A 23,050-nucleotide genomic window follows, 5' to 3' on the forward strand; every position below is an offset into this window, starting at 1 on the left:
TACATTTAATACATTTAATTTGTTGTCTGCCAGCTCAACAGGCAGGTGGACCGATCTCTCACATTGATTGTGGTAAATAAATATCTCCTTAAAACATACGTAATAGAAAAATGTACAAAATTACATGCATCTTCAAAACAAAGACGGATACACGACGAAACGTTTTTACAACTACAATTGGGGGTTAGCAGAAGGCACAAGTTATACACAGAGTGATGAGGGTTAGTGGAAAAGGTCTTTAGGAGGAGGCATTAAGTAGATTAAGATTAGGTGTGTTGCAAATGTACAATAAGGATGGAGTCATCTTTCTCGCTTTCCATTCAGACGCAGTACGATGAGGGAACCTCGAAGATGATACTGCCAGCGGAATGACGGAAATTTGGGTTCTCCACATGGGCCACTCCCTCGACTACAATGTTGCGTGGCTTGTCGCCCAGGCGGCAGGCAATATTACTGCTGACATTCACGCGGAGTTCCGTGCCAGTTAAGCTGTAAGAAATTTACACATTTAGATATGGATGATGGGCACTCTGTGATGGAATACATACTCATGATACTTCTTGCAAACTATGCCCACCAGCTCACCAATACGGTCTTCCTTCAGAGTTGAAGTCTCGCCCTGGAGGGAAAAGACCAAATCGTTGTTCTTTGGTGAGTGGAAGACGATGAGCTGGTCCCGTCCAGGCGTAACACTGATCGACGTCAACTGTTCAGACACAAGTTCAGAAGTTAAAATTGGATAACGATAGACTTTGGATGCCCAATACTCACTTCACGGATAGCGATGGAGCGTTGGAGATCACGGAACTTCTTTTTAATGCCATCCAGCTTGTGAATGTTGGAGTCCGTGACGATGAAGGCACGGTCCGCCTGCTTGTTGTGTCGGTTGAACTTCTTCACAAAGCCGGAGAAGAGCACTTGGCGGAAGGAGTCGCCTCCGCCGTGGTTCTTCATGTTGCGCACATTGGTGGTGTACGAATCGTAGCCGCTGTTGTCCTGCGAGTTGGACAGATAGTCGCCCAGCCATCTCCGCTGCTGGCCCCAGTAGGGTCGTCTGCCCGCCAAGGCGGTGGCGGCGACGATCTGCAGCCGCAGCTGGGGCCATTCACTGCGGGGATACTTGCGTAGGATCATGTACGCACGCCAGAAATCGAAGATACGATGCAGTTTTGATTCCGCCTTGCGGCCGGCTAATGGCGGATGGGGCCATTGAACGCTCTTGCCATAGTCCCGCATCTGCTTGGCGTTGCGGAAGCGATTGGCCAGCTCCTGGACGTAGCTGCGCAGCTTGTAGGTCTTGTAGGCCCTCATTATGGCCATGGCTGCCTTCATCTTCTTGTAGTTCCGCCTGGCAATCCAGCCACGCACCTGCTTCTGCAGCAGCGTCACAATGTGCGGTATCATATCGTTCCTCTGCTGTTCCAGGGCAAAGAGCGTCTTGGGCGAGCGTATGAAGATCTTGGTGTGGCCGTATTTGACGTCCTGGGCGAAGCCCTTCTCCTCGATCAGAACTCGAACGCCATCACGGTCGCTACCGGCCCTGAAATTGGGCCACGTGTACTGGGAGATCATCTTATAGCGCAGCAGGAACTTATCGTAGCGCTGGCGATGCACAAAGCCGGCGCGACGCACGCGAACGTTCTCGAGGAGACCCAAGTAGCGCACTTGATGCTGGATTCGCTCCTCGTCGAAGACTGTCGAGCTCTTAATGTCATTTGGCTTGACGCAGCGGACATAGAAGGGTTCCTTCCTTAGCAAGGTAACCACCAGATCGGCCATGGATCGCTGGAAGAGTGTTCCCGCGGTGAGGGGTCGCTTTGTGGTCTTCTTGATGTCCTGCGCTCCCTCGGGCCACATCTCGCTGAGGTTCGAGTCCTTGGAGTTGTGCAGCAGACGCTTGAAGTCCTGGTACAATGTGTCCTTGTTCTTTTCGATGAATCCATTGATGTTGTAGATCACATCACCCGCGTAATGGGTGATGCGGAAGTCCTCGCGATGCTTCAGCTCCTTGTCCGTGGGCTTCAGCTGTCGGCTGGTGTAGTGCGGATGCTTGCTCAGGTTCTTGTCCATGGCCCCCAGCAGGGTGTCGTCGGTCACATTGCCCACGCTCAGACAGGCCTCGTCCATGATGGCTATAATGCCCTTGTGCGGTTGCTCGACCAGATCGCAAATGATCTGAAAAGTAATGGATATCTCTTTAGTTTAAGGGTTTCTTTGAGGTTTCTCGGGCGTACCTTGTTGTTGAAGTAGTCAATGTTTGTCCACTCGATGCCCTCGCGCTGGTACTCCTCCTGCTCCTGCTTCAGCACCAGTTCTGAAAGAGAATACATGGTTTAATCAGCATGAATTAAGGATAGAAAGCTTTCCACACTCACCAATGAACAGCTGCTGCAGCTTCTCGTTGCAGTAGTTAATGCAGAACTGCTCGAAACTGTTCGAGTCGAAGATCTCAAAGCCATAGATATCCAGGACGCCAATGACAGAGTTGTGCCGCGCCTGGGTCTTGCTGCCGCGGAAGAGAATCGCCCGATTGATGCGCGAAATGATCCAGGTGAAGAGGCGATCATAGATGGCCTTGGCCAAAGCATCCTTGCCGTACTCTGCCTGTGTGGCATTGTGATCCTTCTGCATGACATTCCCACCAGCGGCAATGACGCGCTTGGTCAACGCAGTCGACAGCTCCGATTCGGTGACCTGGAGCAGCTTGGCCGTGGACTGCAGATGCTGCTTGTTGCTGATCACCAGCTCATCCTCAATGGCTGTGGAAGTACCGAGAAAAGTCAATGCAAATTCATCCAACTACAACTCTCTTTTAACTCACTTTGGAATTCCACATTTCCCAAGTGCAGAACTGCGGCCACTGTGCGCCAGATGGTGTGCACCTCATCCGCTGAGAAGCCCAGGGTCTTGAAGGCATTGCAGGTGCCCTTGTAGTCGGACTTCTCCGTCAGTATATCCATGCTGCCTTGGTTCAAATAGTGATATTTGCCGGTCTCCTTCTGCAGCTCGTATTGACGCAGCTCAATGTCGTTGGCTCCACGCAAAAGCTGTAATGTAAACCAAACCAAATTGGGGGCATTAGTTCAGCCAGTCCACTATACGTAGAGCACAAATTATTCAGTTCCATGCCTGTGACCATATCTATATCGCAAGTATTTAGCACAGCAGACAATTAGTAGACGTGCTATCCATTATTAAATTTCCGTTTGCCAATTAATGTTGTGGTATCCCAAAGAATATCTGTGCTCAGATAGTACTTTACAAAACTTGACTCACTTCAACATAACTTTGGCACTCGTTACTCGTTGCTATCTCAGTGTCTCACGAATAACTGGGAAACTCCAGGAACTATCTTTAGCTCTTCAGTCATAAATATCTTCAGCTGAAAACACACACAGTTTATGATCGATGCAGACTAAGTGCTACATTTCCTACAGTATTTACTTTGTTGACTCAGATTGATTAAGAATTAGCACTTGATTGTGGTGTTAATTGAGCAATTGATCAATTTGCAATTAAATAATCTAGCTGGATATTGGCAATCGCATAGCTCTATCAATCAACACCTCTACAGATTAAATGGATCTAAACAATGGGAATGCATTATACTCGTTTATTAATCCGTTTATTGGAGGTGCGTCTGTTTTTCTTGCTTTGTGGATAAGTCTGGGGGTATGGCTATGTTATCATTTCGATGATATCATCAATACGCGTATGCCAAGCCAAAGACCAGGGACAGTTGGGCAATTAAACTAAATTCCCAGCTGTATGTGTAATTGAATTAATAGTCTGCTCTTTAATCTTGTTCGTAAGAGAGATAATTAGTCGTAGAATATGTTCTTCGCATAGAACAGCGCTCAAAATTTACTTCAGCGGGCATTCCACAAGTTTGATACATATATATTTTTTCATGGCCATGGGGGCTTATCAAGGGCGAAATTACCCCGAAATATATATGACAAAATGTTCTGTTTTTTTATAATTGTGATATCAGTTTCAATGTCTGTATCACAACTTACTCATCAAACGGAAATGAGTTTGAAAAATAGAGAATGTATATACATATGTGAGACTGGTATGGATTTTCCATAAAGCTGTCTCAAATTGCTTTCGCATTCAAGTTAAATGTCCATAAATGTCTAACACACCCTAGCACACATCAACTGCCTACCCATCCGAGGAGAATAAAATACATTGTTCCAACAACCTGACAGCACCCACCCCGAGCACAGCAATTGACGCCCCATCGCCCTGCCTTTCGTCACCTTGCGGCTGGCGGCAGACGGCACGCGTCACGCTGACTCACTTGAGTAAATATTGCCCACCCACATCGGTCTGACCACCAGCTCTCCTCTCGGGAGGGAGAGGTGGAGTGTGGAGTGTGGATACTACTCACCTGATAGAAACTGTGGAAGTTCCGCTCGCCGGGCTGTTGCTGCACCACACGCGACTTCTCCAGCAGGTAGTTGGTGATGATGCCACCCACCGGATCCGCCTTGCAGTCGAACTCAATGTCCATATATTTGCCAAATCGACTCGAGTTGTCGTTGCGGTTCGTCTTCGCATTGCCGAAGGTCTCCAATATCGAATTGCTCTGGATGAGCACGTTCTTTACCCTGCAACGGAATGGGGAATGTGGAAGGAGCATATTAAAAAATGGCATGGAATCATTAAAAGCGCCATTAAATCGTAGGAGAATGCTCTTTTAAATGCCTCTTAAAACGATTCTTTCGTTCCCAGTCCCGCCCGAGTAGTAATTTGGTAATGGCACTCGCCCTAATCCCCTCTAAATGTCGTTTTAAATTTCACTTGTGCCACTAAAAATTGGCAATTTCGTTGGTTATTACTATTATGTTGGGCTTGGCTGGCCCGTTGCGGTGGTCTTTTGTCTTTGGGCTTTATGGAGCACCTTAAACAACACCCAAGTGATAAAAGTCGCTCAGACAGAGTGGTTGACTGGTTCGGGCAATTAGTGGTGCAATTAATTCGGTAACTTAAGCTTAAGTCTGTCAATGATGTCATCGGAGGGTCCCGGGTCACGCGATGACTCTCTTCGGTCACGTGTGTGTGCTGTTTATCTGGGGAATGTTGCCAATACCGCCCGGGCTTTGCTTAATTAGAAATTGCCCGGCCTTCATGCACTCCCCAATGAAAATTCCACTTGCAATTTGCATGCAAAACAATGGAGAAATAGAGATAGTGTTCCTTTTGAGTTTGTATTCAGATGTCGGGCTGGGCTGGGGTACGTGTAGGTCTACGTCCATGGGTTCCCACTGTCTCTAGTTCGCAGTATTGTGATGGCTCTGAGGGCACATTCTCACAGCAAGTCTGAGGTTCGAGTGGAGTAAATTGAAAGACTGCTATAATTTATTGTGTACTCTTTGAAAACTCTCCTTGGGAATTAATGAACTACTTCTTGAGTATGAAAATACGAGTATTTTAGATGTAATACCCCTCTTTACGGTAAGATCAAATGGTGTTCTCTCTCTACTCATCTATTTTGTGGTGATCTCCAATAGAGTATTCCTTGTTGGATCTCTCAGTTCCTTACTCACCTTTCGATTTCATTCTGTCCCTGGGTATTGGTCACCGCCGCTATGTACTTCATGATGATCTTCGAGGCCTCTGTCTTGCCCGCACCCGACTCGCCGGAGATCAGTATGCAGGTGTCCTGGTGGCGCTGCTTGAGCACCCTGTAGGCGGCGTCCGCGATGGCGAACACATGGGGAGCATTCTCGAACAGCTCGCGGCCCTTGTACTTGCGAATGGTTTCCGGGCCGTAGATGTTCATCTGTCTGTAGGGATTCATCGAGACACACACCTCCCCGATGTATGTGTAGATGGAACCAACCTGGAATCTGAAGAGAGACAGAGAGATCGATAGGTTGCTCATTAGTTAATGCAATGTTTGGAAATACATTTCATTTATGAAATAGACTTGGTATTAGCTTAAATAAATGGCTGGACTGTGGATGTGGGAGCTGCCACCCGTAGTTGGCGCCTGTGGATTCCGATTCGAATACGGTTCTCCTAACAGCCGTGGAGATTTGGGTCTCTCCGGTAATCTCATGGGGTGCGCCGGATAATCAAATTGATTGCAGTCGATGATGTGGATGTGGATCAAATTTTGATCATTTCTTTTCGTTTTTTGATTGACTGAAATGGGCGCATGGCTGTGTGGGTGGGTGTGGGTGCATTTATTTTGTATGCAGTTTGTAAGGCGCCAAAAGATTGAGTCTACAGCTCTGTTGTGTTGATCAGATGATGAACTGAATGCTTGCTAAGTGGGTCAATTTGGAGGGGTTGGGGTTGGATGGGAGAGTTTGGAGAATGGGCATAGAGTGCCCGTTCGATCTGTCGAAATGTTTCGGAATTCACTAGTTCTGTTTTTAGAATAGTATTGTCATGGAAAACCAAAATAAACAGCAAAATACAAGGAATAAAGAAATAGTAATGCATAGAAATTTCCTAAAGGGAATCGAGGCAGGATTCAAAGAACTTTCAAATCTATAGGAATGGGAATAAACCAAGAGAAATTCGAATGAAATCTTAATGAGCTTTACCACTCATCATTAGCTGTATAAACCTGAATTCAATCTACTCAGGCACTTTATATTCAGAAACAAACCTTATCTTTTAAAAAGGTTTTTTCGGAAATCCTGATCAAAGCTAAGCAAACCAATTGAGCTAAGATAGTGCCCTCATATTCATATAGTTACTAACTCACAAGTACTACAATCTTACTACATAATCCAACCAATTATCAGAAAACACTGTAAAGATAGTGCTGAAGTCTAGGGAAAATGTAGTACTCAGTCCTACAGATCAATAACTATTGTAATCTTATCAAAAAACTAAGAATTCTACGGAGGATAGGCAACTTTCAAATGAACTTAAACATTAATCTTGAAGGAGAGCCTGTGCAAACAACGCAAAGCAAATATTTCCATTGAAGTCGAAGAATTCACAACTGATAAAACATAATCAAAAGTGGGACAGGAAAGAAGTAACTGAGCATAGATTAGATATTGCTTTAATGTGAACCAAGACAGGGGCAACACAGTACCATTATTCAATCAGTGAAAATGTTGCCTCAGTAAAACATGTAATTAGCCATAAGGAAACCCCTGGAGCCCTGCAGTTAGATGCAAATTGTGTGCGAAAACTACACCCCGAGGCAAGGCAACTGCCCAGTGGGGTCTTGGCTAATACTGGCCCAAAAATAATGGTTTCTCTATGGCGATTACCCCAGAAGAGCCGCATAACCGGTGGTCTGTGCAACAGGTATTACAAAACCACAAAGCCCCGCCTGCTCCACCAAGCCCACAAAAAGAAGCAGACAAAGAAATGGAGAAATTGATAAAAAACAAAACCAAGCCAGCAAAACAGCCAACAGTTTTGTTAGCCCAAAAGAAAACTAGAAAAATTATTAAGACAATACACACTTAATACGCGGCGCATTTGTTTGTATTTACGTTTTTGTTTTTGTTTTTGCTTTTGCTTTTGCTTTTGCTTTTCGGATGTGTTTGGCCCGCTGGATGGGCCCAGAAGTCGGGCAACACATGTTTTTACTTAAGTTTTCACTGTTTATTTATAGACGGGGGCTGGCTTTTCAGCTTTCTGTTTCGTTTTCTATATCTGTGTCTGTCTGCTGTCTGTCGGCTGCTCTTTCTGTTACTCTAGCCACCTAGCCACGAACATTTGGGTCAGAAATGTGACAGGCGACAAACGGCAAAATGACCTGCGGGCGGGATACCGATAATAATAGCGCTGAACTAGTGGACTCCAGGCAGCAGGTCCGAGAAAGCGTTTAGTGCGCTTGTTAACTTTTGAGAACACCCCAAGGGGGTCACCCTCATCATCATCATCATCAACGCCAGCATTACATACGAGTGGGTCTCAGGTCTCAGCAGGGAAAAGGGCAAGCAGCAAGCCTCTTAGCTTACAAAAAATAATCTCCATTCGCAGTCGTGTGTGATTTCTATGATTTCCCATTGACTCTTTTGGTGGCGAGTACAAGTATGTTCTGTCTCACATTGACACCTTGTCTGTCAGGTGTGTGTGTGTGTGATGGGGGAGTAATGGGGCAATGTGTGGGTTTGGGTGTGGGTGTGAGGAACGCCCACGTGGCACATGATTGACGTACAGTCAAAAATTTTTAGGTGGCCTGCATGACTTTCCACTTGCCTTCTGCGTCGGCGGGCCCCAGCCCAATAAGGCATTAGAAATTATTTCGAGAGTAATTTTGACGAGTATGAGCTGGACTCTGGACAGTCACTGTTGACCAGGTTGGTTCGAAACATTAAGAGATTTAATGAGATCATTGAACAGGTCCTGCCGAGGCCTTCATTAGAAGGCCTCACCATAAGCAACATTTAAGCATCCCTTAGTTCATAAACATTAACTTAAATTTGTATAATTCGGAATCTGAGAACAGTAATCGTTTGTCATAATGCTAAGAAGGCTAAGAAGCACTTTTATCAGCAGCTTATTTGAGATGGATCTTTATAACAAAAACTATATTGATTCTGGAATTAAATGTATATAAATTGCTTCCATTTAGAGCTATTCAGTATATGGAATAACAGCTACATAGAGCCCCCTTTTAGGGGGATAAAGTCTGACTCATGGCAGAGGCTCCCCCAAAACGCGAGCCTCATAGCAATGCTCCTTTAATGCTGCTCTTAATCGGCTTAGCTCTTTCGTTTTATCCATATGGCAGAACTTGCTTTCCAGAAATATTCATATACATAATTTATTGTACGAGTGTGTACATTATTTCTGTTCTTCTTGGGGCTTTCCCCCCCTGCTGCTGCTGCTGCTTCTGCTTTGAGCCCAAACATAATCATACATAAAATACTCGTACATTGTTTTATGATTCCCGTCCCTTTGCATATTTTCATTCTTCCACGCACTTCATAAACTTGAAAACCCGACTTGACTGGGTGTTTATCCATTATAACGATTGTCGCTGGGCTTTCAGTCGAGGCAGTCGTTCATTCTTTGGCCAACAAATGACGTAACCAAGATAAAAGACCGCGAAGATACACAAAACAACGGAATCAACAGAATTCCCAGCTACCCCACAACAAAATTTTACACATTCAGCAACAATTTGTTATTCCAATATGTCTTTATTTCCCCCCTCTGTGTGTTCACACCCTCTTTTCACACTATTACGCGTATCCAGTATTATTAGCGATTTGTGAGTCATCTTTGCTGATGTCGGGAGACCTTCAATATTGCTTGAATTATTTACATTTATCAATGAACAATTTGCTGGCTTCGAATACCCAGTACTAACACGTTTAAGGCGCTGTGACTCAGCCCCGTCTATTAGTCGTACCGTGTTCTCAAATGCATTTTGCATGTTGTTATTAAATATTTGCAACGCATTTTCTATAGTACTCCTCCAGCCATGAATCATCGAGTTCTGATCTGCCAAAGAAATACTAGCTACGGACCAGGCCAGAAAGCCCAGAAGGCCACATACCGTAGAAAATCGATAAGTTAACATTGCACTTTTCGCATTCGTGGGGAAAAGTTTGCTGCTTTTGGGCTGACGTCATGGGTTTGGTCAACAAACTTGGCCATTAGTGGGTCAATGTTTTTATTTCGCTTTTATTTAGGGGTGGTCTTCTGTTCTCCTATCTAATTGAATTTGTGCGATTTATTGATGATTTTGATGGCAGAATGAAATGCAAGAGACCCCGATTGGAGTATATGAATGTTTGATAGGAAGGTGAATGGATATTGGAGAATACTGAAGGGTAGGTAGTAGTGATTGCTATGAGGGTGTTCTCTGAGTAAGTTAAGAGATTCGTGGTGGGAGAGTGTAAGTTCTATTGAGAAAATAATGAAGGGAAACAGCTGGGAACCATCTTGATAAATATTTTTGGAAAATAAACATTTTTCATCACACTTTTATATCCCATTTGATAGAAGGAAAGCTCGATAAAGTTTTCCTTCCAATTTATGTACAGAAATTGTGTCCTACTCTAACAGAAAATTGCTATAGCTTTAAAAAGCGGGGAAAAAATATACAAAAATCCAAATACAAATCCATGTGTGGATAGGTCAAAACCCCACGCTAATTTCTTGATCGGATGCCAATAATCGCATTTATGGGAAACAGACCTGGGCCAGAAAGCTGTTCTATCTCAGGCTTCTAGCCATCGCATCTGTCAGAAGACGGAAGACACATCTTCACATCTGTGTAGCATCTCAGGGAGAACAAAGGCGGGAATAGAATTTTCAACAGAGATTTTCCCGCAAGACTTTCCATTTTCATATACGTCATGTTCTGGCTTCTGGCTTCTGGCTTCTGGCTCTTCGATTGTGTTTTTCTCCTCAATTTGCGCAATGCACAATTGCAGCTTGCGATGCTTTCAAATTAACTTCAATTTACACCCGAAAGGAAAACGCAGACGCAAATCAATTAACAGGAGCGGAACGGACGGACGGACGGACGGACGGACAGACGGGGTCTAGGCAGAGGAGTCGGGCCATAGGCGCTAGAACTTGATAATGAATTGTGTAAACGAAATGCAGATGCTTCTGTAAGGGTCGCTCCTCTCCATCTTCTATCCTCCATCCTCCGAATGATCCCAGTAAAAGTTATTGCAATGCGAATGACAAACATTGCCTGGGCTCTGGATAAACAAACACAGCGATAGAGAGGCGTCGTCTAGACGGGTTCTCAGGTCGTTCCGTGCGTGTCTGCCACAGTCTCCGCCTCTGCTTTTCCTCTGCTCTTCCTGCCCAGATCTACAGTTTATGCGGTTTTTCTTTCCCATTAACGATTTGCACATTAGGGAACAGAGATCTACGTGGCAATCAAATCGAACCGGTGCCGGTCGGTGCCGTTATGTAAATGATTTGATTTCCGTTTCGGTATCAGAACTGCTTATCACACCAGCAATTGACTCGTTTGATAGCCGCTTATCAGTGCAGTCCGACAGGGAGCTAGGCGGTGGCAACGTGCGGGGAGGAGGGATCTAGATTCTAGAAATGTTTACCGCGAGGCAGATTAAAGACTCCACTACACTGCACTCCACTCCACTTCATTCCCTTTGAACTGCCTTCAACTGCAAACACAATGCCGATGAAGTTTCCCCTACTTTGATTTTACTTCCACTGCTGTACAAATAAACAGAGAATCGAGAGAATCGAGGGAATCGCTGATTGCAATCGGAAATCGGAAAAGCCGTCTTGAAGTATTGAATAGCTTTCTGCTCCAAGAAAAACTATAATACTGCCAGTACAAATAAGCAGTGCCAATTGTTTACCTTTACGTAGAAATGGAATTTATAATAAATTCCCATCAAAAAGTGAACAAATAAACATTTTTTATATCCAATTTTAGGGTATTGACTGTTTGTGTGTTTTGAGGGGGAAACATAATCCCCTAGAAGGTCTTCAAGTTACCAGCAATTGCATAACCGAAAGCTGGCCGCTTATCACCTTGGCGATAAACACCACCCTGCCCATGTCCAATCCCGAACGTGGGCCAGTCAATAATAGCCAAGAGACCAGCCAAGGTTTCATTTTCTGCGACTATTTCTGGCGCTTCGAACAGAGTACGAGTACGAGTACGAATATGCATGCAATCTTATCGGCTAAAAAATAAATAAATAAATATACTAAACGGTGCCGCTAAGGAATGCTATGCCACACCAAGGTGTACCACCATATGTACCCACATAAGAGTATTATAAAAACAAATTGGGATTTTTTCTTCTCTGATAAATACTATCAATTCTGGCTGAGCGATAAGATTCGCCCAAGCCCTGCCAGAGAGCTCTCAAGAGCTGCCTTTTGAACACTTTATTCCAGTAGAGTGACACCAACATTTGAGCGCCATAAAAGACTCATAAATTAGTGTTTTATTTCTTTGGGGTCTCGGAGTTTCTGTTTGCCCACAAAACCCCTCTCCGATTGGCACTCAAACAACACAAGATTTTTGTTTTCAGTGCATTTTTATTGTCGTCTGGGGAATACTAAAATCGAAGCCTTGACAAGTCCAAAAATTAAGTAGAATAAAATAAAATAATTGGAAATATATAGGAGGCGCGACGAAAAAAGCATTCAAAATGAAATTGAAATGCAGTTTGCTGTTTGCATTGAGAGTCGGGGACGGGGACGTCACTTTAATGATTCATTCGATGCCTGGCCTGAATCTGTATCTGTATCTCTATCTGTAGATGTAGATGTTTCCTCACTTGATAAGACAATGGGCAGACAATCTATGAAGTGTGTAAATAGTGGAGGGCTCTCGGTGCAGAAGCACTTGAAGATCACAAGAACTGAGAATGGAGAACTAGAACTGATTTGTGGGTGGAAATAAATCTGTTTCAGGAGTGCTTTTTATGGACCTAACTCTTTCGTTGTCAACAAGTTAAAAGACCAGAAATCTGTGGTAAATTTATAAACTAAAAGATCTAGAGAGGAACGAACCCGAACCCCTTCTCAAGTCAATGCATTATCGTCATCGGGATGTATAAAGTTCAGGAACCCCCCTTTAATTGAGCGTTCCTAAGAGATCTCCCCGCCCACTTATTTGTATTTTTGGCTCGTTAAAAATGTACACTGATCACCTCGTAAATAGCATTTTCCTCGTTGTCATGCAAATCATTTAATACAACCCCGAAAATAATATCATAGATTCATAGCCGTAATAAATGTTTTTCTTTTTCCCAGGAACGAAAAGTTCAACGGCAGTTCATGGGAAATCCATGAGCGAGCACAAACTGTAAACAGAAGCCCCGAAAATGATCTACAGGTCCATAGACGGAGAATATAGGCCAAATAAATGCGTAAACAAAACAAAACCAGACAATGAAAACTAAACTTATCAGCCGAGGAACATCGAAATGAGGTATGTACTTTTACTTGTACTTGAGTGTACTTACAACTGAGAGCAGCTGAGGGGTCAAGGGGCAATCAATCAGGGATTTTATGGGACTCTTTTGGGGCCTCCCGTGAGGAGGACACTTGACTGAATGGCAGTCATAAAAGAACTCCTTGGGCCGCGACTCCGAACTCGGCTATGAACTTGGCCAGATCAAACAATCCCCTCAGTTCGGAAAAGAGGAAGCTTTTTCTTAGGTTTTCTGGTAACTCAAACAAGTTTTCTTCAGAGCACACATTCTTTGTTGCTTTTTTGTGGGTGAGTCTTGGCCAAACTGACGCCATCAACCGGTTTGTATTTTTGGCTACGCCATGGCATTTTTTTCCTGCCGTTTTTTCTGTTATTTGTTGACTCCGCGACTCGAGAGTATCTGCAAGATACACAGAGAGCGAGTGACTCAGGGCCAGAGCTACGATCCAAAGCAAAAGCGAGAGCCTTTTAATAAAAATATTTTTTATTTTGAAAATAAAATATGCTGCTATCGGGGATGTTTTTGGGGTGCCAAAAGAAATAAAGCAGAAAAGAGAAGAGTCTGTCTCTGTGCCAAGTCCCCAAGCCAACACATGATGTCATTGCCAACAAACTACTACAGAAAATCCAAGAAAAAAATGCACGAAAGAAAAACAATTCGACGAGTCGAAGTTTGAATACTCTATGCAGTTCGAAGAGCATTGAAGTGGATCAATTTTTGGCTGATGCCTTGGTTGATTCGCCTAGTTCATTAGTTCATAGATCCTGATGCTCTCTTCTGTGGATACCAAACGTTTGCACAAGTCTATAGCACCCTCTGCTCTCGCAAAGAGTATCTTCATCCAAAAGTAAACCAAATAAAATGCAGTTATTTCCCATTCGGCCAACGGAATGAAAGTGAGTTTTGTTTTACTGAATTTAATTGCATTTTCTTCACGTTTTCGCTATTTTTTTCAATTACTTGTTTCGCTTTTCTTTATGGAGCTTTTGGCTCGTTTTTGACCCTCAATTTGGTTGGGGTTTTCCTCGACTTCGGACTCTGTTGCACGGGTATCGCATTGTATCACTTCTTCCGGGTTTCCTGATAAATATTTATTAATGCACAGCAAATTGATGCGTGTTGTGTTATGTCTTTCGATTATGATACCATGTTATAAGAGAAGAAAATCGTGATTATGCAATTAATCCAATTTCGAGCAAAACAATTTCTGTTGTTGTTTGCGATGCTTCGGTTTAAGCGGTTTATGATCCACATAATTGGGTTAACATCTTTCGGAGAGTAATCTGCTGTTAATTATAGTTTTCATTTCGGTTGTGCAATTGAAACAGTTCCAGTGAGCCATCCATCCATCCATCCATCAATCATTTGTGAATGATCTCAGTGATTCAATATCCACTCATCGTTTCATTCAATAACAGTCAGTGCTGCCACAGCTGCCTATGCAATTAATTTCCTTTTTCTATTCCGATTCCATCTGACAGCTCCTCCACTCAAGGCGAGCATTTGGCTTTTTTGGCTTATCAATTTCGGCGATTCGTAATTGTGATATATCGTCGTCTGAGTGTGTGCTTAGTAATTAAATATATACTCTATAGTACGATGGATGAATCACTGCCCAAATACTGGGATTTCGGATGGAAGTCCAGCCATTCGTAATGGAGTGATGAAGAACTCATTATCATATGAGTTAATGTAGAAGTCAAATCGAAACAACATAAATATTTCCACAATTTTGTAGACCCATTGCTAATCAGAAAGATAAATATGTGGACTCGACAGTGTAGCGAGAACTTCCACGATAGTGATCGTTTTTACATGAAACTTAGCGAGGCATGCAATGCAACGACCCGTGGCAGGCTGGGGAGACGCGAAGAGACACCCCACACACACACACACCGACTGACAGACGCTTTTCAAAGGAAGCACATGCAACAAGTTGTTGACACACGCCGCATGAAATGACATACTGGTCCGTGTACTGCTGTATGTGGGCTGTGTGCTGTGGAGTTCTGTGGTGCGGAGGTAAAGGAACTACACATAATGGGCCCTGCACTGACAGTAACTACCAAAACATACTAACTGGCACCAACCACAGTGCTGGCCACATAAATATTGACACTCGGAATGGCAGGCCACAGGTGGGATGGGGCTGGGGTAGGGATTGGAGGGTAGCAGATACACATGTACCTATAAAACGTCATTGTTTCTATGAGCATAGTTTATTGGATTACAATTTTATTGAATCTATTTGTAGTTTATTGTTTCATTTGTTTGATTTGTTGTAATTTTATAGATTGTCAGACAACGAAGTCAACTTTGGTTGCACTTAGATCCGTAGTTACTTCCATTCTGGTGCGATTGTTTGTCTTCGGATTGTTTCGAAAAGAGTATTGGATGAGTTTCGGTGTGTTTTTTAAGCATAACTTGATTTTGCTTGGATTTTTGTACTATAAAATCTTTATAGATGCTCACGGAATGCGATTTCAATCATTTGTTTCTACTATGCATATTATATCGTTTCGTGTTCACCTTGACAGCGTGTGTAAGCACGAAAACAGGAAAAATTTAAATAGAATTTAGATAGTATAAGGAAGTGCTCTTTTATTTACATCGAAATGAAATTCCCCTTCCAAGATGTTCCTCATCTACCAAGTATCTTCCACCATTTCCATTTCCCTCTTAAATTATATAAATGGCCCGCTAATGAATGTGTAAAAAACGAAAGTCATTCCGTCAACACTCCAGTCACTCACTCACGAAAAAAAACAAAAAAAGAGTAAAGTTAGACACTCTAAATGAGCATGCAAATGGGTCCATTGAGCGCGCTCTCAAGTAGAACCAAGCCGACACATGGGGCCAGAAGCCTAAGCCCAAGCCAGGCACGGGGGTCAGACAGAGCCGGCAGCCGGCTTAATTGGCCGCCAGTGGCAGTGACAGTGGCAATGGAGCAAAACAGAAGCCTTGAACTAGACCAAGAGAACAAACCAAGTGGAAGCGGGGAGGGCGAGGAGTGGAATCAATAAATATGGGTTTGCTGACTTACCGCTTACACAAGTTGTCCATGAACATCTCCATGTACGCACCAAATTCGCAAATTTCTCACAATTTTCAAAATTTTCTTTGATTCTTTCGTATCAAACCTGAGTCTATACTTAAAGTAAAGTCAGAAAGCACTGAAGTACAAGTATTGTGCCCAGCAGAAGAAAACTATTCTGACAGTATGGTCGTAGACCACTAGACTTAGTATTTTATTTACTTTTCCGAGCTGGCAGCTCGGCTACTCGTACCAGATTAATGCTTAATCATTTTCAAAATACATAACCTAAATAAATTTGTTTTTGTTTGGCAATGTACATATGTGCACATTTACCTGTCGGACCTTTGCGAAAGTGAAACCCGTAGTGTGCCCAAGTATGTACTCGCCGAAAACCAAATTTTCTTTACTTTAAAAAGACTTTTTATTTCAAATATTCTTAATAGAACTTAAAACTGAAAATATATGTGAATATTCAAAAGCATTTAATAACGCATTTTATTGCAAAATGAATCAGACTTTAAACTATTCTGACACTCCAAGGAATAGAAAAAGGTTAAGAACGAGAGTTCACTGGGGCTCTAGCTTTACCAGATGCCTGCGTTGATTGTGGATCAGGATGTATAGCTTTAGCAACATTTTGTCCGCCTCCTCAATGGACATGGCATACACATAGACCCTCCCATGGTCATGCAACTGTGCCACCACGCCCGGTATATCGCTGCTCACATAATACACGTACTCCGATCCGACATTATCGCGACTCGTCTGGGCGGACAGCACAAAACATTCGGCGAACAGCTTCAGTTTGATTTGAAAGCCAAAATGAGCGCTGGAACGCATGCGCAGGTACAGCAGATTGTGGGCTGGCTCCGCCTTGAAGTGGGAGACATGCAGTATGGGCGAGAGGAGTTTGTTCTGGACTTCTATCAGATCTTTCTTGTCGTCGCGACAGCCGTTTATGATGGTCACAGTGCCATTCGGCCAGAGCCACGATATCCGACTGTGCTCCGAGTTTCGGTGGTGGTTCTCGAACTTTTGCAGGACATTTATGGAATTGTCGTACTCGACTCCTGAGAGTTTCTTGGCCGCCGACTTGAGATGGATCGGCTGGTTCAAGTGCAACGTACAGAACGTTTTCGAATACTTCAACTCGATCCGCAGGGTCAGCGTTTCCAAATTATTGATATTTTTTTTGGCCATTATCTTCACTTTGAGCAACGGCCGGGAGCGGACTGTCGGCAGTTTTGTGTCCAGCTTGCGGCATATTATAAGACTTTCAAGAATTTAAGAATTTAACTAAAGAAATAAGCGTGGCAATGAGGCTTAGTCGTGACGTAATCATTTTTATTCTCTGTTCTGTTGTTTAAGGCAACATCATGCCAATATTTATCAGCGTCTCAAGGCAGAATCCACGTACTCGACGAAGATCCAGACGGATTTTGAAGATACGAGTTTTTTTTTAGTCAAGAATATTCATTCTACATTGGCATGATTACATTTTTACTTTCTACTATTTGATGTTCCCCTTCTTAACGGCTTTCCTTTTGTGCTGCAGCACTTGTATTTGGACGATCAGTGGCCTCTCCAGTGACAGAGCTCGATTTTATTAGCTTCATTTTTTTGATCCTGATACAAAAGTCTCGAGTAGCAGTAGCTTTGGATTGTTGTTCTGCTTTAGCTTTCTCCTGTGCCGCCTTACCTCTTGTCATCATCCCTATGGTAGATGGTGTCTCACTTTTACTACCTTTTGGTTTTATCTTTGGCTTATCCTCCGTTGATATTTTACGCTTCCTAGATCCTGGCACCGTTTGTTTTCCCACAGCACTAGTAGTCTTTTCCTTCCCTACAGCGATTTCTTTTTCAGGTGCATCTTTCGGATCCTTTTCGATTGTTTTTGAGTATGTTAATCGCCTGCGTGGTTCATTTGGAACGTACTGATCCTCTGTATCGAGTTCGATTGTCTTCTTTACTTTGGAATGCAAAGCAGAATCGAGCTCTGCACTAGTCGACGCCTTGTAACTAACTGACGATTCCTTGACCAGCAAATCCGGGGTTCTCTCCTTGTCAGCTGCCCTTTTAGCCTCTTTTGCAGTAAGCGAATTGCAAACAAAACGGAAGATCTTCTTTCTATGTCCGGATGCGATTTCTGGCTGGATTCTGGGGGACTCGTCTGAAAAGCGTCGTGAATATGTTCCTCTTGTAGTACTTGGAGGTGACAGCGATCCGGATTTCGGTAAACGCCAACGATGTTCCTCCTTGCTGCTGTGTGGAAAGACGGATTCTATTCGGGAAACCTTAGCATTATGGTTTTCGTCCATAATAATGCAAGGTTCAACGAACTTAATTTGAGGCTTGTTTGGATCATCGGGCGGTTGTTGAGGGCCTTTAGCCATTTCATTCTGTATCTCCATGATATCATCATATTTAAGGGTATCCAGAGCTGTTATTAAATAGGGAATGAATCAAATTTGTCTGATCTTAATTGTGCAAAGATCTTCTTATCTCACCTCCTGCGTCTTTGGAAGGGGAAGCTTTGGGTTCTGCATCATTATTTTCAACTGCAATGTTCTCTTTATTTTCTTGAGTGTTGTTTGCTTGCTTGCTCCTCGGGGGTAATCCCTGCGTGGCTGTCAAATCTGGATTGCCTTCATTGTTGCTGAGATCTTCAGTACATTCAGCAGCGTACAACCACTTTTGATTCTTCCGTGAGGAATTTTTTGTTTGATTTGTTGTAATTTTATTGATTGTCAGACAACGAAGTCAACTTTGGTTGCACTTAGATCCGTAGTTACTTCCATTCTGGTGCGATTGTTTGTCTTCGGATTGTTTCGAAAAGAGTATTGGATGAGTTTCGGTGTGTTTTTTAAGCATAACTTGATTTTGCTTGGATTTTTGTACTATAAAATCTTTATAGATGCTCACGGAATGCGATTTCAATCATTTGTTTCTACTATGCATATTATATCGTTTCGTGTTCACCTTGACAGCGTGTGTAAGCACGAAAACAGGAAAAATTTAAATAGAATTTAGATAGTATAAGGAAGTGCTCTTTTATTTACATCGAAATGAAATTCCCCTTCCAAGATGTTCCTCATCTACCAAGTATCTTCCACCATTTCCATTTCCCTCTTAAATTATATAAATGGCCCGCTAATGAATGTGTAAAAAACGAAAGTCATTCCGTCAACACTCCAGTCACTCACTCACGAAAAAAAACAAAAAAAGAGTAAAGTTAGACACTCTAAATGAGCATGCAAATGGGTCCATTGAGCGCGCTCTCAAGTAGAACCAAGCCGACACATGGGGCCAGAAGCCTAAGCCCAAGCCAGGCACGGGGGTCAGACAGAGCCGGCAGCCGGCAGCCGGCAGAGTTTAATTGAAAAGCCGATAAAAGAAATCAAGCTTAATCGAGTTGGACAAGTCAAGAACCGCAACCGGTTGGGAGCCCGCCCGTGCCCCCGCCAGTGGCAGTGGCAGTGGCAATGGAGCAAAACAGAAGCCTTGAACTAGACCAAGAGAACAAACCAAGTGGAAGCGGGGAGGGCGAGGAGTGGAATCAATAAATAGTATGGGTTTGCTGACTTACCGCTTACGCAAGTTGTCCATGAACTTCTCCATGGACACATGATCCAGTAGGACAAAGTCCTGTACGCCCACTTCTCGTTGCATTGCCATATTTGCTTCTCCTTCTACTTCTTACTCTTCCTTTTCCTTTTCCTTGTTTTGTTTTGTTTTGCCCGGTGAGAGCGGGAGAGCGAGTTACGTTACCAATTGCCTGCCGGCTGCAAGGGCACAGACTCAGGTAAATATACAGTAAGAGTCAGATGGGATGGTTGGTCGCAGAAGAAGATCGAGAAAATGGAATATTTCGGGGTAAGAATCAGCGTTCACTTCTGCTTTTGTTTTGCTTGATGGTTCGTCTCTCTCCCTTCTCTCTCTCTCTCTTTTCTCTCGCCTCGTGTGTTGCCTTGTGTTTCGCGTCTCGTTCTGAATTTTAATTATACAAAATATATATATTTTTTCGTTTTATGTTTTATGGGACTTCGTTTCTGTTTCTGGTTCTGCTGATTTTGTCGTTTAAGTTTTGCTGTGACAACACTCAATATCTGATTTAACACACTAAAATGCCGCAAATTTCGCGTCGCTGGCCGGAATAAATATGTATTTATAATATCGATGATGTTGGCTCGGCGCGGGAGACCTCTTTGGCGGCGATATTGCAGCACCCGCGAGCTAATAAATAAATATGTATGTGTATTTGCCAGCTGGTTTCGGTTTCAGCGCTGGCGAAAAGCACGACACGGCACAGACGACTGACGACGAAAGACGAACAGCACAACAAATGGGAAACAAGCGCGCCAATCAACCTGCCTCGGCGAGAATTTAAAAAGTGGGCTGTTTGATAGGTAATATCAATATGGGATTTGTTTGTCGATATCAACGGAACTACTTTTCTGAAGATAGACTCCACATTACTTCGTTGTTTACTTGTCCGCGGGCCCGATTAAACTGTAAAATGGGGAGGCAAGCCCGTGGCTTTCAAATGTCCGATACAATTCGGGCTCGATACAATTTATCGCACTTTTATATCGATACACTAAAAATTTATGTCGAATTTTCGAACTTGATGCCGTGTGTTAGAAGAGTACAACTAGTGAAGGCTTGAATTTTGATTTGGCGCGTTGCTTTCGAATCCCGCGCCTATTAGAAAACTTTTAAGACTCCAAGAGTCGTTGGTCGTTGTTTAAGGCAACATCATGCCAATATTTGGCAGCGTCAAGAATATTTATTCTACATTGGCAATGAATAACATGATTACATTTTTACTTTCTACTATTTGATTTTCCCTTTCTTAACGGATTTCCTTTTGTGCTGCAGCACTTGTGGTTGGACGATCAGTGGCCTCTCCAGTGACAGAGCTCGATTTTATTAGCTTCATTTTTTTGATCCTGATACAAAAGTCTCGAGTAGCAGTAGCTTTGGATTGTTGTTCTGCTTTAGCTTTCTCCTGTGCCGCCTTACCTCTTGTCATCATCCCTATGGTAGATGGTGTCTCACTTTTACTACCTTTTGGTTTTATCTTTGGCTTATCCTCCGTTGATATTTTACGCTTCCTAGATCCTGCCACCGTTTGTTTTCCCACAGCACTAGTAGTCTTTTCCTTCCCTACAGCGATTTCTTTTTCAGGTGCATCTTTCGGATCCTTTTCGATTGTTTTTGAGTATGTTAATCGCCTGCGTGGTTCATTTGGAACGTACTGATCCTCTGTTTCGAGTTCGATTGTCTTTACTTTGGAATGCAAAGCAGAATCGAGCTCTGCACTAGTCGACGCCTTGTAACTAACTGACGATTCCTTGACCAGCAAATCCGGGGTTCTCTCCTTGTCAGCTGCCCTTTTAGCCTCTTTTGCAGTAAGCGAATTGCAAACAAAACGGAAGATCTTCTTTCTATGTCCGGATGCGTTTTCTGGCTGGATTCTGGGGGACTCGTCTGAAAAGCGTCGTGAATATGTTCCTCTTGTAGTACTTGGAGGTGACAGCGATCCGGATTTCGGTAAACGCCAACGATGTTCCTCCTTGCTGCTGTGTGGAAAGACGGATTCTATTCGGGAAACCTTAGCATTATGGTTTTCGTCCATAATAATGCAAGGTTCAACGAACTTAATTTGAGGCTTGTTTGGATCATCGGGCGGTTGTTGAGGGCCTTTAGCCATTTCATTCTGTATCTCCATGATATCATCATATTTAAGGGTATCCAGAGCTGTTATTAAATAGGGAATGAATCAAATTTGTCTGATCTTAATTGTGCAAAGATCTTCTTATCTCACCTCCTGCGTCTTTGGAAGGGGAAGCTTTGGGTTCTGCATCATTATTTTCAACTGCAATGTTCTCTTTATTTTCTTGAGTGTTGTTTGCTTGCTTGCTCCTCGGGGGTAATCCCTGCGTGGCTGTCAAATCTGGATTGCCTTCATTGTTGCTGAGATCTTCAGTACATTCAGCAGCGTACAACCACTTTTGATTCTTCCGTGAAGGAAATGGCTGAGTGGCTATGAAATCCTGAGGGCTCTTACTAGAACTGGGCTGTTCAGAAGAGTTGAGTTTAATTGGAAACAACTGAGTGGCAATGAAATGCTGATTATCGTCCTCCTCTTCGAGGTGAGTTGCTGTTGGCGTTTCTATGGGGGCCACAATAAACTGCGTTAAACCGCTGCTTTCCAGGTCCGTTGCATCGATATCTAAGCGGATAAATCTAAATGACAATACATATATGAATAGGTTCTACATACCCAGTACATCTCCAACATCTCTTATAATCATAGATAAATCAAAGCCGTCTAATGCATTCTCATCGAAACAATTGAGTTGCATTTCAGAGACGAAGTCGCCATATGTTGTATTAGGACTTGTGCTGACCGACTGCTCCTCCGTTTCAGGCATACTAACACTGTCAATTGTTGTGTTGACGGATGTGTCCTTGCCGGATTCGTCGAATCCGCTGCTATCATGGTGCTGAATAGGTTCCATCACTTGCACTTCGGCCTCCACATTACCGAAGCGCAACTTCACCTTTCCATCGATGGCATCCTTTTGGCTGATGTCCGCGTTGCCGTTCTCCAAGCCATTCACGAATACCTTTCCCTGCAGAGCAATCACGCGAAGGACGCCCGCTAGATAGACTGTTGCCACAGCATGACACAGCTCCATGGACTAGGGCACACAAGTTTAAAACAACGCAACGTTTGCATCTTTGGGGTAGAACTATAAATTTGGCTGTACTTACTTCATCGTCAACACAGAACTCATATGACTTCTTGCGCCCAATGCGGTAGACATTACCGAGCTTCAGCAGGACGGCCGGCTCCCCCTTGATGCTTATACTTACAGCTGCCATCCCGAATTCGCAAATTTCTCACAATTTTCAAAATTTTCTTTGATTGTTTCGTATCAAACCTGAGTCTATACTTAAAGTAAAGTCAGAAAGCACTGAAGTACAAGTATTGTGCCCAGCAGAAGAAAACTACTCTGACAGTATGGTCGTAGGCCACTAGACTTAGTATTTTATTTACTTTTCCGAGCTGGCAGCTCGGCTACTCGTACCAGATTAATGCTTAATCATTTTCAAAATACATAAC

At 43.4% G+C, this 23,050-nt stretch overlaps 2 protein-coding genes and 1 long non-coding RNA gene across 4 annotated transcripts; all 3 read right to left on the reverse strand.

Annotated features, from left to right (window-relative positions):
• LOC108163020 (unconventional myosin ID) lies at positions 1-20,413 on the reverse strand. Its single transcript, XM_017298058.2, has 9 exons — positions 19,505-20,413; positions 5,556-5,858; positions 4,397-4,616; positions 2,822-3,047; positions 2,376-2,759; positions 2,235-2,314; positions 772-2,175; positions 549-706; positions 1-489 (listed from the first exon to the last, which is right to left on the reverse strand). Exons 1-9 carry the CDS (start codon positions 19,591-19,593, stop codon positions 321-323), a joined length of 3,033 nt encoding a protein of 1,010 aa, XP_017153547.1. The 5' UTR covers positions 19,594-20,413; the 3' UTR covers positions 1-320.
• On the reverse strand, positions 9,115-9,438 carry LOC117188572. Its single transcript, XR_004472665.1, has 2 exons — positions 9,294-9,438; positions 9,115-9,234 (listed from the first exon to the last, which is right to left on the reverse strand). It is a non-coding gene; the product is annotated as an uncharacterized LOC117188572 (long non-coding RNA).
• LOC108163022 lies at positions 17,428-23,019 on the reverse strand. 2 transcript variants are annotated; one of them, XM_033392552.1, is made up of 5 exons: positions 22,699-23,019; positions 22,205-22,625; positions 21,928-22,153; positions 18,426-18,607; positions 17,428-18,358 (listed from the first exon to the last, which is right to left on the reverse strand). In XM_033392552.1, the coding sequence occupies exons 1-5, from the start codon at positions 22,807-22,809 to the stop codon at positions 17,448-17,450; spliced, it is 1,851 nt and encodes a 616-aa protein (XP_033248443.1). In that variant the 5' UTR covers positions 22,810-23,019; the 3' UTR covers positions 17,428-17,447. The 2 variants fall into 2 exon arrangements, with proteins under 2 accessions (XP_033248443.1, XP_017153550.2); XM_017298061.2 differs by lacking the exons at positions 17,428-18,358; positions 18,426-18,607 and adding an exon at positions 19,595-21,678 and having other exon boundaries at positions 21,746-22,153; positions 22,699-23,009.
• Between the last annotated feature and the right edge of the window lie 31 nt (positions 23,020-23,050).

This window comes from Drosophila miranda, chromosome 4, assembly GCF_003369915.1.
Source record: "Drosophila miranda strain MSH22 chromosome 4, D.miranda_PacBio2.1, whole genome shotgun sequence".
Lineage (NCBI taxonomy): Eukaryota > Metazoa > Arthropoda > Insecta > Diptera > Drosophilidae > Drosophila > Drosophila miranda.

Excerpts from the sequence above, each read along its gene's own strand:
- LOC108163020 (XM_017298058.2), bottom strand. The coding sequence starts at position 19,593 with ATGGCAATGCAACGAGAAGTGGGCGTACAGGACTTTGTCCTACTGGAT. Across the intron at positions 5,859-19,504 it reads ATGGACAACTTGCGTAAGCG|ATTCCAGGTTGGTTCCATCT; the intron begins GTAAGTCAGCAA and ends GTCTCTCTTCAG. Across the intron at positions 2,315-2,375 it reads GCTGCAGCAGCTGTTCATTG|AACTGGTGCTGAAGCAGGAG; the intron begins GTGAGTGTGGAA and ends ATTCTCTTTCAG.
- LOC108163022 (XM_033392552.1), bottom strand. The coding sequence starts at position 22,809 with ATGGCAGCTGTAAGTATAAGCATCAAGGGGGAGCCGGCCGTCCTGCTG. Across the intron at positions 22,626-22,698 it reads AGTTCTGTGTTGACGATGAA|TCCATGGAGCTGTGTCATGC; the intron begins GTAAGTACAGCC and ends TGTGTGCCCTAG. Across the intron at positions 22,154-22,204 it reads AGATGTTGGAGATGTACTGG|ATATCGATGCAACGGACCTG; the intron begins GTATGTAGAACC and ends TTATCCGCTTAG.